Source organism: Dendrobates tinctorius, unplaced genomic scaffold (assembly GCF_039654945.1).
Source record: "Dendrobates tinctorius isolate UK_male_01 unplaced genomic scaffold, ASM3965494v1 ptg000022l, whole genome shotgun sequence".
In the NCBI taxonomy this organism is placed as follows: domain Eukaryota; kingdom Metazoa; phylum Chordata; class Amphibia; order Anura; family Dendrobatidae; genus Dendrobates; species Dendrobates tinctorius.
Genome location: NW_027361690.1, coordinates 26,588,494 through 26,604,552, shown reverse-complemented (window position 1 = coordinate 26,604,552; position 16,059 = coordinate 26,588,494). Strand labels below are relative to the sequence as shown.

Genomic DNA, 16,059 nt, shown 5'->3' with positions numbered 1-16,059 from the left:
GAAGATAATCTAGGAAGGATATAAGCTTCGTACCGTGTTAGCTAGTAGATAGAAAAATATTAAGATGAGGGTCCTCAGTGGTTGATACCATTTTTTCAGTTAGCCATTAAAAGGTAACACATTGCAAGCTTTCCAGACTACTAAGGTCACTTCATCAGGCATAGACTAATACAAAATCTGAAGAATCACATATTTATACACAACTGGGCACAGGAATAATGCAACAGATAAGAGATGTGAAGCAGAACTATCATTATGGGAGGAGGATAAACAGTTGTGGTTATAAATATTGGAACAGTTCATAGATAAGGAGTGTGAAAATGTTTTTGTCCTGTGATTGAGGTCTGGTCCATGGTCCTGATGCCCCAAATGGTTTGAAGAGCACATTCCTAAGCTGATGCAGAAAGACACAAATCCATGGGACACATTCATCCAGAACAATAAAACTTTCACTCTCCCAGGACCTTTCTGATGGCACCGCAAGTGAACAAACTTTCTCACGCTTGCTGTGATTTCAGTGAGGTGAAAAGGATTCACTGGGTGACACTGAGCAAGCAAGCACTGCTTAGTGTCTCTGCTGGATGGCAGGCTGTATAGTCACATCATGCAACAATGCAGCCTGCGATCTAGATGAAGCAGAGCTAGACCCATAGCGGGATAAATGGATTATCATCTTATCGGCAGACAGGTGAGGATTATTATTATTATTGTAATTCTGTTACAGAGGACATTTGCTCCAGTGGACTGGGTGATGACGTGAGCATGGTTTAATTTAGATTCATTAAAGGAGTCTGTGTCATTCTTTCAATTAAAAGGACTTCATTCTGGGTGTGTTTTTTTTTTTATACAATATCCCTATAGGGTTAGTAATGGGGGCATCTTAGAGACACCGCTCCAATACTAACCTCTGGGCTTGAGGTCACCTGACAATACAAAGGTGACACCAACCCCCCCAACTATCACCCCACTTGCCATGGCACCAGGGCAAGTGGGAAGAGCGATGTTAACTGCCAGATTTGGCACATCTTATGGATGCATCATTTCTGCGGTGGCTGAGAGCTGATGTTTTTAGTCTGGAAGGGGGCCAATATCCAAATATCCATAGCCCCTTCCTAGGCTATTAATATCAGCCTGCAGTTGTCTGCCTAGCCTTTGCTGGTTGTTAAATATAGGGGGACCCCATGTCATTTTTTTGGTGGGGGTCTCCAGTTTTAATAACCACATATTACCCCTTTCCCAGGCTATAAACATCTGCCCTCAGCTGTCCACTTTCCCTTTGCTGGTTAATAAAATGTTGGGGGATACCACGCCATTTTTTTCAAAAAATAATTTAGTATGTTAAAAAAAAATACATGTACAGTAAGCTACACAAGCACTATACTAATTATATACATCACTGACACCTTTATATCTATCTATTCAATATGTATATATCTATTCTGTCGTGTCACGCTGTGATTTTACTTTTTGCTGTACACAGTAGATGAATTGCCGGCATTTCAAAGGACATGGGGGATCCCACGCCTTTTTTCACAAAAGTAATTTAAAAAAAAAAAAAAAAAAAAAAAAAAGGTACAGTAAACTACACACACACAAAGCACTTAGATATAAATGAGTGAGATATAAATTATCTTTTTGTATCTATTTTTCTGTATAGCTATGTAATCTCTCATATACAGATGCTTCTCACAAAATTAGAATATCATCAAAAAGTTAATTTATTTCAGTTCTTCAATACAAAAAGTGAAACTCATTATATAGCGTCATTACACACAGAGTGATCTATTAAAGTGTTTATTTCTGTTAATGTTGATGATTATGGCTTACAGCCAATGAAAACCCAATCTCAGTAAATAGGATTAATTAACAAAAAACACCTGCAAAGGCTTCCTAAGCATTTAAAAAGATCCCTTAGTCTGTTTCAGTAGGCTCCACAAGCATGGGGAAGACTGCTGACTTGACAGATGTCGAGAAGGCAGTCATTGACACACTCCACAAGGAAAGTAAATTTTGCATTTCATTTAGAAATCAAGGTCGCAGAGTCTGGAGGAAGAGTGGAGAGGCACACAATCCAAGCTGCTTGAGGTCTAGTGTGAAGTTTCCACAATCAGTGATGGTTGGGGAGCCATGTCATCTGCTGGTGTAGGTCCACTACGTTTTATCAGGACCAAAGTCAGCGCAGCCGTGTACCAGGAAATTTTAGAGCACTTCATGCTTCCCTCTGCTGACAAGCTTTTTGTAGATGGAAATGTCATTCTCCAGCAGGACTTGGCACCTGTTCACACTGCCAAAAGTACCAATCCCTGGTTTAAAAAAACAGTATCACTTTGCTTGATTGGCCGGCAAACTCGCATGACCTTAACCCCATAGAGAATTTATAGGGTATTGTCAAGATGAATATGAGAGACACCAGACCCAACAATGCAGAGGAGCTGAAGGCTGCTATCAAAGCAACCTGGGCTTCCATAATACATCAGCATTTCAATCGGATAAACATTTGCATGTAAGGCCGGTTTCACATTAGCGCATTTTCAGCGCGCGCACGGCCGGGGGTAGCTCCGCCCCCGAGCCGGCTCTCTGCCCGGCGTGCCCGCCCCTTCCTTGTAGCGCCGCCTCCTAGCGCACAGCGGCACCTGCGATCGGCGCACCCTATCTTTAGCATAGGGTGCGCCGATCGTGCGCAGGCCGTACGCTAGTTGCGCTTTGACCTGCGCTGCGCACTTTTGACGGTGCGCCGTGCGCGCCAAAATCGAACTTTTCGGATTTTGGCGCGCACGGCGCACCGTCATAAGTGCGCAGCGCAGGTCAAAGCGCAACTAGCGCACGACCTGCGCACGATCGGCGCACCCTATGCTAAAGATAGGGTGCGCCGATCGCAGGCGCCGCCGTCCGCTAGGAGGCGGCGCTACAGGCAAGGGGCGGGCACGCCGGGCAGAGAGCCGGATCGGGGGCGGAGCTACCCCCGGCCGTGCGTGCGCATAAAATGCGCTAATGTGAAACCAGCCTAAATCAGATGTAAATCGGATGCGGGGTGTTAAAATTGGGTCGTACTTGCATGAAAATCACATGACACTTGCATGTTACTCGTGAAACTTTTTTATACCGAAATCGGATGTTTTTTTCACGGTGATGGGTACAAGCCTGTAAAAGTGATAACGGCTTCATTCTTCGGGTCAGTACAAATACAGCGATACCACATTGTTTAACCCCAATTTATCACTGCAGGGGTTAAATAGTGTGACATTTATTGATCGGGTTGTTCTGGAAGTGATGATTCCAAATATAAATACTTTTTTGTTTTGCTTTTACAGAAATATGCGCATTTTTTAGTGGCATTTTTTTTAGATTTTTTTTACAAATTTTTTAACATTTTTACTTAGTGCCTCTATGGGACTTCAACTTTTATTACTCTGATCACTGATAATACATTGGACCTATGTCAGTATTACACTGGCGGAACATCTTCTAGACAATGTTCCTGGCATGGTCTAATGGGGTCTCCATAGACCGCAGTCCAAAAGGTTATTATTTGATCCCCTGCTGTCATGGCAAACATCAGGACCCAGTGATGGCGGGGGTGCCGATCAGGTAAGAGAGGGAGACCCCCCACTCTCCTAGCCTTCTAAATACGAAGATCTGAACCAATGACATTTAGAGGGTTAAACAACCAGAGCCAGTGATTACTTAAGCTGAACTCCCGGCAGCAATCATGTGGGCACAGATCCTCATGATCGCCATGATGTATTCGTAGATCTATTTGCAGGCAGCTCCAGAAAGATAGGACATACCAGCAAATCATAGGTCAGGAAGGGGTTAAGCATGTGAAATGCTGTTCAATGGGGTTGAAATCTGGTGATTTTTTCGGCCATTGAAGAATATTCCACTTCTTTGCCTTAAAAGCTCCTGGGTTGTTTTTGAAGTATGCTTTGGGTCATTGAAGGTCACTTCACAATACAGATGGACAATCAAAATTGCTGCATTTAGCTGAATCTGAGCAGAAAGTATTACCCTGTACACTTCAGAATTCATCCTGCTGCTTCTGGCTTCACGTAATTAAACACTGGTGACCCAGCGCTATTGGAATCCATGCCTGCCCAGGTCATCACACTGCCTCCCTCCATGTGTTACAGAGGATGTGTTGTGCTTTGGCTCATGAGCCATTCCAATTCTTCTCCATACTTTCTTCTTCCCATCATTCTAGTACAGGTTGACCTTAGTTTCATCTGTCCAAAAAATGCTTTTCCAGAACTGGGCTGGCTTATTTAGATGATTTTTGACAAAGTCTAATCAGCCTTGTCTATATTTAAGCCTGAATAATGGTTTGCACCTTGTGTTGAACGCTCTGTATTTGATATCATGAAATCTTAGCTTTATGGTAGACATTGATACATAAACAGCCACATCCTGGAGTGTTCTTCATTTAGGTGGATGTTGTGAAGGTTTTTTCTCTTTTACCATGGAAAGGATTCTGTGATTATTTATAGAGATGAATGAATATTTCAATGGTCGGTTTACGTTTGCAGAATTTGCAATATTCGCTGATAAATTCGTCGAATATTCGCCAAACACCATTCACCTCAATGGGAGGCAAAAACAAAAGCATGCACAACACCTTAAAATGGCCCCAAATGCTGCCAAAACACATCAAATGAGGGACAGACACCAAGAACGTGGCCTCAAATCACCTAGAGTGCAAATTGCAGCATGGAACTGCAGCAATCAGCCAGGCATGAGGTATCAGGGTCTGGGACAGCATTCACAGCGTTCAAATCAACATCAAAGTAAGACGAAGTGGGTGTGGGATTGGTGTAGGCCCCCTTTTCTAGGAGCCCTGATACCACATGCCTCTACTTGCTTTCATGCTGAGCCACACTCAGGTGGCACAAATATCAGTTTTGTAGACTACCATTGTCAGAAAAATTTAAGGATTGTAACACGGGTAGTTGAGTCCAAGGAAGTGGAGGCCTGACGGTCTCGGAGGCATACTGCTACAGGCAACACACATGAAGAAGACCCAACTAGGTCTTTCACTACATCCAATCCAACAGATGGACACCCAACCAGGAGTGTTTACATTTCCAAAAATTATTGGCAGACACCAAAGTGGCATCAATTTCACCACAGTAAAAATAGTCTAAAAGGGACCAACAGGTCTTTCACTACACCCAATCCAGCAGATGAACACACCCTACAAGGAACACCAGTGAGTACCCCGATTTGCATCTTTTGGCAGATTGTGCATTCACTATTTCAGGCCACACAGCGTTGTCAGCGCGGAAACTTTTCATTCATTTTGTGTCTTTTGTTTGGCAGAGAGCACACTGTATCTGCTTGTTTTGCCAGCGGCTTTCAACTTAGCTGTGTGTTAATTCAGCGCTGGTGTGACATTTTTCATTCAGACATTGGATCCATTTGGATGAAAACGTAGGTGGGCTGCACTGTTGGAGTTAATCAATTCAGAAATTATGAGGAAAAGACTTTTTATTCACCATGTGTTTCAAAGCCCTAACAGTGCTTATTTTCCACCAAGTGAAGAAAAAAAAAAACTAAAAAAAAACAAACAAAGGTCATGGGTAGTCATGACAGCTGGGGGTCTGCACAATCTGCACAAGACCTGTCATTAGGATACTCCTGTGACCGCTGGCTCGTGGCCGGCATTCATAGGAGATTGTGATTTCTGCTACACATAGCAGAGTTAAAGAACTGCTATGTATAGCACTGGCAAAAGGATTTATTTATTTTTTTTTTTTTTAAATAACACAATTTAAAATCACTCCCCTTTTGCCCCATTGAAAATAAAAAAAAAAATTAAAAGAAAAAAAACCACATTTGGCATCACTGCTTTCAGAAATATTTGATCTATTAAAATATAAAGTAATCAGATCCGTAGACGGTTTAACGAAAAAAAATTGAAATGCCATAGTTACGTTTTTGACAGATTCATCACCTCACAGATCAAAACATTGTACCTACCTCAAAATGGTATAAAAACACCAGCTGGAAGCGCAAAAAAAACCCCTCACCCAGCATCAGATCATGAAAAAGAGATGCTACGGATCTCGAAAAATAGCAACATAAGCAAGTTATTTTTTCACCACTTAATACCACAAAAAAGAACCTATACATGTTTGCTATCTGTGTATTCGTATTGACCTGGAGAATCATATTAGCAGGTCAGTTTTAGCACTTAATGAATATAGTCAATTAAAAAAAAAAAAAATCAGCTAACCACATTTGGAATTTTTTCCCATTTTCCAGTATGCTATATGGTAAAATCAATGGGGTCATTCAAAAGTACAACTCGTTCCACAAAAAAAAAAAAAAAGCCTTCACACGGCCATATTGACTGAAAAATAAAAAAAAGCTATGGCTCTGGGAGGAAGGGGAGCAAAAAACGAAAGCGGAAAAATCACAAGGTCATGAAGGGGTTAAGCCCATACTTATTATACAACTGTATCTTGAATGTTTTGGTTAGCAGGTAAAATGCCAAAGTGTGTGTCACTGTCCAAATATTTCTGGACCCAACTATATATATACACACACCATTCAATCACACTGTAAAACATCTGTATCAAGCAGCCCTTTAATGCAGACTGTACATTTATAATTATGAAGACTTAAAATAAGGTTCTAAATTACAAAAACAATTTCCAGTGCTTTTTATAGATAGACATGAACTTGATAAGGAAGACTCTGGAGCTCGGCGACATGCGTTCAGCCAGAAATGACTGCCATACCAGTAGTAAATGCTGCCTTTGGCCTATTCATAGCAGAACAATACTGTTGGATGGGCACAGAAGTTATGATGCTCCCATAATGTTATTTCTCTTCTGCTAAAGAGAGCCATTGCTATTGTCTGAGTGATGAGCTTTATGTTAAATCGTAAGATTAGTGTCAAAAGGAGAGTCTTCAGAAATTCGTGAAATGAGTATCCCCCCCTAACTGTCCCATTCACCACTAACGCAGTCACTTTGCTCTTCGTCATCGGAGTCAGCAGATACTTTCTTCATCCGTTGCATGGCGGCTTTTATACTCCGCTCAAGTTCATTTTCTGGCTCTTTAGTTGCAGGATCTTTTTGCACTTTCTTCAGTTTCACTCCTTGTCTTATTGCTGCTAAAATATTGTCATTTACACTGGTGATTGCGGACTGCGGTTGTTCCACCCTACGGAGGAGATTTTCACTTCGTTTCAATGACGCCAACACCTCTTCCATGGAGCCTAAAAATAATATATTGAAATAAAAGGAATGAACGTGTTCTGAGTTGCAAAAATGTAAAATGGAGTCTATTACGGCATTTACTTCATATCTATATTTTTTACTGCAAATGTGACATCATTGTTAAAGTTTCATCAAATACAAAAGGTAGATCCTAAAATCACTGTATAATTATGTCTATAACAAGGGATTGTTCCCTTTCAAGGAATGAATGTTCCCAACTGCAGGTTATTATATAAAAAACATACCACAATGCACTCTACTTCCCTGGGCCCCCTGGCAACTTTCCGCTACAGCTATTGGTGTCAGGCGTTGATTGCTGCACTGAGGTCACGTCAACAGCCAATCAATGCACTCATTGGCTCCGAAAGGGCAGAGCCTCCGAACTCACCGACTGGCATTAGCGGCAACACTGGTGTCACGTCGACAGCGCGGTGACCAAATACTGTGCGCTGTAGCGGAGATTCTCAGGTGTACCCAGGGAAGGAGAGGATAGCGCCTTTTGTTTCTTTATAATTACTTGCATGTCCTTGGCTGCAGGTTATCAATAGGAACAACCAGTATAATGAGTAACCAAACAGCCATCTGATAGTGTTCCCAGTATAGGCGCGCATGCAGAATCACACTTGGACCGCCCACTGGACTCTTCTAACCCCATAATTATTAAAGGTTGAAAAAATTTCAAGTCAGAATAGTTTCCTACAAATACGTACTTTAATCTGTTCAACTCATTTAACTCTATAACATTGCGACTGCAAAGTAGGTCGAATGTTTAGAAGAGGCTTCTGAGCACGGAGGAGCGTCTCAGGCTACTGACCACACATCTGGTAGTCTCAGAAGCACTGATGCCATTGTAGATTAAATGAGAGAGTCCAATAAAGTAGTAGATCAGCAATAAAATAAGCGAAAGGGGGCACCAAGTATACTTTATACGCTTTCCTTAGACAATGGTAAATGTTTTATGCTAACCTGGAACATTACTAAAAAGGGAACCTGCCAGCAGCTTTGGCCGATATAAGATGCGGCCACTGCTTTTCAGGTCTTATCTACAGCATTCTATAATGTTGTAGATAAGCCCCCGATCCAACCTGAAAGATGAGAAAAATAACTTATTATACTCACCTGCAGGGCGGTCCGGTCCAATGGGTGTCGCAGGTCTGGGTCCGGCGCCTCCCATCTTTTTGCGCCGCCGTCCTCCTGCTTGGCTCATGGCTCCCCGGCATCACGCTCCTGCGCAGGCGTACCTTTTCTGCCCTGTTGAAGGCAGAGCAAAGTACTGCAGTGCACAGGTGCCGGGAAAGGTCAGAGGCGCCCAGCGCCTGCACGCTGCAGGAATTTGCTCTGCCTTATAGAATGCTGTAGATAAGCCCTGAAATGCAGTGGCCATATCTTATATCGGCCAAAAGTGCTGACAGGTTCGCTTTAAAGGCTATGGACACCACGTAACGTAACAAATATTTCTTCACGTTAGTGGTTACCTAGAGTTTAAAAAAAAAAGTTTTGGATCGAACATAAGTGGAAACTACATTTTCAAACCTTCTGATGTCCAGTTTGTATTTTTAAAGACTTTTCCCACGTAGACATGTCTTTTGCAGTAATACATGCTGGATGTGAGTTCTATCTCTATATATATATATATATATATATATATATATATATATATATATATATCCAACAATGTAGACCAGCTCACTCCTGTGAACCACCTGGGACCTCAGCTGACCTGGTTAACTCCGTTGTGCCCGGATCTGGATGTAGGAGTCCATCCATACAAATGTGAACAACGACAAAGCAAAGTCCAGCAATAACGTGAGAAATCCAGGATGCTGTTAAAAATTTTTTTGTCTTTCTTTTTATTCATAAATCCATTAAAATACAATGGTCCAAGCAGTTCAAAACAGCAATAACGCAGGAAAGTAGTGCAGATAGGACTACGGGTTTCAGCGGTAAAACCCGCCTTCTTCACGGTCCAGAACGTGGACCATTGTATTTTAATGGATTTATGAACAAAAAGAAAGACAAAAATTTTTTTAACAGCATCCTGGATTTCTCACGTTATTGCTGGACTTTGCTGTGTGTGTGTGTGTGTATGTATATATATTATATATATATATATATATATATATATATATATATATATATATATATATATATACACACACACACACACGATGCCACTGCGCTCACAGCTTAATTCTGGGACTGATTTCTTCTGCAGTTTATCAAGGATCTTTTTTTTCCTTGTACTGCCATACAGGTACCCAGAAGTTTGTGAAACCCTCCCAGAGTCCTTCCACTTTAGAATATGTTGTGTCCTACAGTACAACCTGTGTGATGGGTCCCTCCTGGAAGCTTGGATACTTCCATTTGTCCACTCTGATCTGTTGTGTATAACCTCCTCCCACTCTGTGGCCATTTCCAATACAGACGGATAGCAGAGAGCACAGAAGGAGAAAGTCAAGCACCTTGTGCTCTCAGCGTGTGAAGTTCAATATTTTCACTAAAATTAGCCAATGTTACACATAAGCACCAATGCAAATATTGAGAAAAAAAAATACATTGGATTTCTATTTATGAATTATGATCTGCTTAACGGGTTGTATAATCTTTTTAAATGGCTAAAATTGCTAAATGCTAAACTCCTTGATAAAAGATAATAAAATTATCACTAAATAAAAAGATCCATATCTATAGATCTGTATGGTGTTTATTAAAAAAAACCATTGTGGAATACTAAGGGAAATAACAGCAAAAAAACAGCCACAGGTCATCTTCAAGACAGTCAGAATATTTGACGTATATTTAAGTCATTGGATGGAGGCTGATGCTATCGCATTGTGAGGGCGGTAATGTCACGATAGGGGCAGGCTTTGCAGCGGTGAGAATCTCTCCCCTCCCATGTGCTCACCCACCTATCCACTCTCTCTTTCCCCATGTGCTGACTTCTCTCGTCTTTGCTCTGTTCTTTGACCTGTCTACTCCATGTGCTATCCCCCTTTGTCTGTGTCTGACCGTGTACAGAACATACCACAGCTCCTGGGCAGGGGAGGAAGCAAAAGACAGTACTGACATTACAGCAGGGGATTGCAGAGGATACATTTTGTGAGGTAAAATATTGTTTAAAAACAGTCAGCGAAATATTTTACCTCACAAAATGAATCCTCTGCGATCCCCTGCTGTAATGTCAGTATTGTCTTTTACTTCCACCCCTGCCCAGGAGATGTGGTATGCTCTGTACACGGTCAGACACAGACAGTTCATTTTAAAAATTGTCATTCATGGGAAACCCCCTTTAATGTGACTGGCTTCCTCTGCTTGTAGACTCGTTGCGCATCTGCCGCCGGGATCAGATAAATGATTCAGGCGCAGTAAATCAGACCGCTGCCATGTTTGTGCAGACAGATAGCGGCGGCCACATTAAAACTGCGCATGCACTCATGTACAAAGATGGCAGCGGTCAGTGAATCATTCGGCTGATCCCGGCGGTGGCGTGTTCGTGACAATGTTCCGCTGGTGGTACCGTACAAGAGGCTGCGTACGGCGTATACAGAGTGTGTGTGTGGTGCGTACAGCATATACAGAGTGTATGTTGTGCCGGTGTTCCGCTGGTGGTACCGCGCAAGAGGCTGGTACCACCAGCAATTTCCATATTGAGACTCCCATCACTTGAGTGTCCCAATATGGCGGTCGGTGAACTTCCGTCCAGATGTGTCCGGATCCCAGAATTCACATCCTGTTCCGCCGCTTGGAAGACATTACAAGGTAAGTGTATGTTAGATATGTCATGTCCCTTCTTTTGATGTGGGCTCATGCTGACTCATAACATTTGAGGGTCTGCAGTTGATACCCACGTCTGTTATTATGGTCCTCCTGTGAACGCTGGCCTGTAGCCGGCATTTATAGGAGCTTTGCATAGTACAAGCAAACGGATGATCGCAGCTTCCCCCAAGTGGACTACAGATACAGTTGTTAAAAATATGGAAAAAAAAACCCCAGAGAAGTGCAAATCATTCCCCCTTTTATCCCATTGAATATAAAAGAAAAAAAAAAAAAAAAAAGCACATTTCTTGACCACCCCCTCTGCCCCTTTTTCTTTATCCCGCTTATAAATATAGTGTGAAATGAATGGGTATTATGATAACGACTTCATTCATATATTGTAATTTTGTATTTCCTAAAAGACCTGTTTTATGGTATTGCATTTTCTCATCTCTTGATTGTGAAGTATTATTTATGATATTCCTATATTAAAACCAATAAAATTTTGATTTAGAAAAAAGATACACTTTTTGTATCGCTGAGTTCAGAAAGGTCTGGTCCATCAAAATATAAAATACATTAATCCAATCACTACATGGGGTAATGAGAGAAAAGGTTTTTTGGGCCACCACAACATTGCAATAAAATTCAACAAAAGGAAATCAAAATATCATATCTACCCCAAAATGGTATCAGTAAAAACGTCAGCTCTGGGGTGCAGAGAAAAAAAAAAAAAAAAAAAAAGCCCTTCGCTCAGCCCAGATACAGAAAAATGAAAGCACTACAGTTCTTGCAAAATGGTGACAAAAGCAAATTTTTTATTTTCCATACAGATTTACTATTTTTTTTCACCAGCTAAATTAAAAAAAAAAAAAAAAAGAAACCTATACATGTTTTTTTTAATCTGTGTACTTGTAATCACCTGGAGTATCATATTGTCAGGTCAGTTTTAGAATATAGTCAACATCGTAAATAAAAAAAAAAAAAAGAAAAATTGTGAAATTGCACTTTAGCAAATTCCCCGAATTTGGAATTTTTTCCCCACTCTTCAGTACGCTATATGATTAAATAAATTGTGTCACTCAAAAGTACAACTTATCTTGCATAAAACGGGTCCTCATACGGTTATATTGACAAAAAAAAAAAAAAAAAAGTTATGGCTCCTGGAAGAGTGGGAAGAAAAGACAGCAACCAAAAAATAGCCCGGGGTTGAAGGGATTAATGCTTATACAGTCAAAATGGTGTATAAAAAATAGAATGCAAAAAAATATATTTTAGAATGTACAAAATATAATGCATAAAAAAAGCAAACAAAAAACATTTTTGGTGCTGCGTATTTTCGCAAAGACAAAAATGCAGTGTCTTACAGTTCTAGTACTGTGGATGCATAGAATTGCAATTAGATGTGGAAAATCCACAGGTAAAAAACGCACATGCATTTTTAGTATGTTTCCGCAGTAGAAACATCAAAAACGCACATAATCTGCTCATAACTGTATCAATAACATTTTGAAAGGTTCGAATACCAGGAAGCATGAAAAACTTTATTTAAACCATGTACACACCAACATGAGACAAAAAAAAATGCAGCATCAAAAATGTATGTAATAAAATGCAACGGAAAATACAAGTAACCCAATTTAGTTAATAGGTGCAAAAATGCTGCGGAAAATCCACAACATCAAAATCTCACCAAACGTTGTGGGAATATAGCTGAGATCTGTTGGGCCATCAAGGTTTCATGTTATTCCACCTCCTATACATGCCCATATAGACGGCTAAGGAGGGTGGATCCTACTGACAGATTCCTTTTAAGTTTATTGGGCAGCTCCAAATCAGAATGAAAAACTTGTGCATAATTTGGTGGTGGCCCTAATAGTTATAGCGGTAGGGAAAAATAAAAAAAAGACTATTTCTATACCTGAATTTTGGCTGAATTGGGCTTTTAATTTTCCGACTGTTGTCCGATTCCCAGCATCTTCAGCTTTCAGCACTTGATGTTCATGTGGTTTTCGTGGCGCAGCAGAATTAGATAAGTGAGCGGGACCTTCTATCAGAGAACTCCATGGTGGTGGTGGGGGCGGCGGCGGTGGAGGTACTAATGGAGGAGGAAGAAGAGGAGGTGGAGGAGGAGGAGCAACAGGTGGCGGTGGGAAATGATTCTGCTTGGAGGGGTCATCACTGGCCAATGTACATTCAGAGACTCCTTTCTGGACAACAATATGGACAGGGATGTCTGGTGATCCACTCCCCGGTCCCTGTGCTTCCTTAGGTTTCCTGGGTAAAAGTGACTGTATTCGAGAGGTTTTCAGTACAACATGAGTTCCTTTTTTCTAGATAAAGAGACGTTATCAGACCGGTAAGCTTCCGTTAAATACACTCTGCATTCATGACTGTGCACAACTTGAACACTGCAATTTTACACTCACATCATTAAAACACTTTAATCTCTGTAGTGTTTTTTGCCGTTCCTGATCGACCCATTCTTTTTTCTTTATCGCCTCTTCTTTTTTCTTGTCTCTTTTCTGTCGTAACACAAAGAATGCTGTTAAAGTGTCTCCCACACACCGGTTCCATGGTACAGAAGCTTCCACTTGCACTAGGGGTTTGGCGCGGGATCAGAAAACATACTATTCATAGACTCTACTCACCATCTGTGCCGAGTGATGCTGCTGAAGCCGCCTCTGTGTTTCCTGGTACTGCTGGAGCTTAAGCTCCTGTGTTGCTATGCACTGATCCTAAAACCATTGGAATGGACACACAGGATTTAGATTTAAGAGGCAAATGTAAAACCCATAAAAATGGAAAGAACAAATTTTTATCAGCCACAGATAACAACTGTCTTCTACAAATTCACTCGTCATTATTGGTATACACTGCCATCTGGATCAGCCCTGCACATTGTCAGCGCAAGGGCCACAAATGCACTCCCCTCTCTGCACAAGACACCCCATCACCTCCCAGCAGTCTCCTCCCAGTTGGACATTTGCAAGCCACTTGCGATTGCAGCAGGGGGGATATGGAGGTAGATTAAAACATCCACATTTTGCTGACACAAAAGGTATGTTTAACCCCTTTGTGACCAGGTGACTTTACATTTTGGCACTTTTGTTTATTCCCCGCCTTCAAAGAGCGATACTTTTTATTTTTCTATCGGCATAGCAATAGAAAAAAAAAATTCAGAGTGCGGTGAAATGGCAAAAAAATGAATAAATAAATAATACAAATGCACCATTGTTTTTTGGGGTTTTCACAGCGTTTAGGCTATGTGCCCACGTAGCGTTTAAATCCGGACACTGAAAACCGGACTCCTTCCCAGAAATCGCGCGTTTTTTTTCCCGCGTGATTTTACCGCGATTTTCGCGTGCGACATTCAAGCACTTTCCAAGCGATTTGAAGCATCGCTTGGAAAGTGATTGACAGGTTGGTCACACTCGTCAAACATCGTGTTTGACAAGTGTGACCAGGTTTTTACTATTGAGGCCGCCTATGCGGCCTCAATAGTAAAAGATAGAATGTAAAAAATGATAAATCGGGGTATATTTACTTTCCGACGTCCCACGCTGCCAACCTGGGCCTCAGCGTTCCCAGTAATGCCTTGCGAGACCTGTGATGACGTTGGTCTCGCGTTGCTATAGCGATCTCACAAGACCGCTAGAGTCACGCGAGACTACGTCATTACAGGACCTTGCCGCAAGGCATTACTGGGAACGCTGAGGCCCGGGATGGCAGCGCGGGACGTCGGAAGGTAAATATACCCCGATTTTTTATTTTTCATTCCTTTTTTTGACAGGCGTATGGTACCCAGGGCCTGGAGGACAGTCTCCTCTCCTCCACACCGTGGGTAGCAACCGCACATGAGACGCTTAACTTCGCGCATGGTGGGCATAGCCACATCCGGGAAGTAAGTGGTTCTCATGCGTTCCTATGGGTGCGGAATCGCAGCAATTCTTTGCGATTCTGCACAAAAGAATGAGCATGCTGCGATTTTTTCCGCAATGCGATTCCGCCGCGGAAAAAAGCGCAGCATTAGCACAGCATGTGCGGAATGCCATAGGAATGCATGGGGTGCGTTCTGAACAAGATTTTTAAACGTTTTCGCAGCGTTTTCTCACCGAAAATCACGGCAAAACCGAAAAAAAAAAAAAAAAAAAAAAAAAAAAAAAAAAAAAATCGCATTGTGGGCACACAGCCTTAAAATTACCCAGCAATGTGATTCTACAGATCTGCACGATTACGGTAAATATAGTTCTTATTTATATTTTAGTGGTAACTTTTTATTTTTCCCCATCAAGGTAGATGTGGGCGGCCTTAGTTAGAAAGAAACCATCAGCTCATCACAATGAAATAGAAAATACCTGTACATTCTGGTATTAGATTGATGCTCAGAACTTTGGCACCGGTATCCAAGGAAAAGATGGAAAAGTTGCAATCTGGCACCGAAAAATATATAAAACAAATTGCAACTTATTTTAGCTTCATTAAAAATACAAGGAATAAAAAGAGGTTCCAAATCATGCGACACCTTACACGTTTTGAACACTTGACTGCAAGTAAGGAAATTGCTGTCTGAAAATGCGTAAAGCGTCGTATGTCTTAGAATGTCCATTTTTATCCCTTGTATTTTTAATGAAGTCAAAATAAAAAAAGTTTCAATTTTTTTTTTTTTTTTTTTTTTTTTTACATGTTCCTTGATGCTGGTTTGGCACTTACCATTTTTTCCTTGGTGAGATAGAGCTTTCATTGGTAGCATTTTGGAGTACATACAAATATTTTTATTGACTTTTACTCCATTATTTCTGGTATGTGAGATGACCCCAAGAAACGGCAATTCATGCATTTTGATTTTCTTTCTTCACAGCATTTGCCATATTGATTTAATTGTATTTTATAAGTTCACGTAATGGAATTTTTTAGATGCGCACATACCAAATAGAATCACAAACCTATGTCTTATTCTTGGAAAGGAAGTGATAGGGAGGGAAAGTGATTCAAACATTTATATTTTTATAATATTTTAAAAATTTTACTCATTTTCATTTTTTCATCCCCCCCTTGAAGATTAGAACAAGTGATCGTTTGC

General features: G+C 41.1%; 1 protein-coding gene across 1 annotated transcript in view; it reads right to left on the bottom strand.

Moving 5' to 3' along the window:
• Positions 1-6,565: 6,565 nt before the first annotated feature.
• WHAMM (WASP homolog associated with actin, golgi membranes and microtubules) overlaps positions 6,566-16,059 on the bottom strand; it is a 31,048-nt gene continuing 21,554 nt past the window's right edge. Inside the window, exons 7-10 of the mRNA XM_073568521.1 lie at positions 13,628-13,714; positions 13,406-13,501; positions 12,898-13,309; positions 6,566-7,219 (exon numbers count right to left, since the gene is read on the bottom strand). Coding sequence (XP_073424622.1) covers positions 6,939-7,219; positions 12,898-13,309; positions 13,406-13,501; positions 13,628-13,714 — 876 coding nt within the window. The 3' untranslated portion in view covers positions 6,566-6,938. The remainder of the gene's footprint in view (positions 7,220-12,897; positions 13,310-13,405; positions 13,502-13,627; positions 13,715-16,059) is intronic.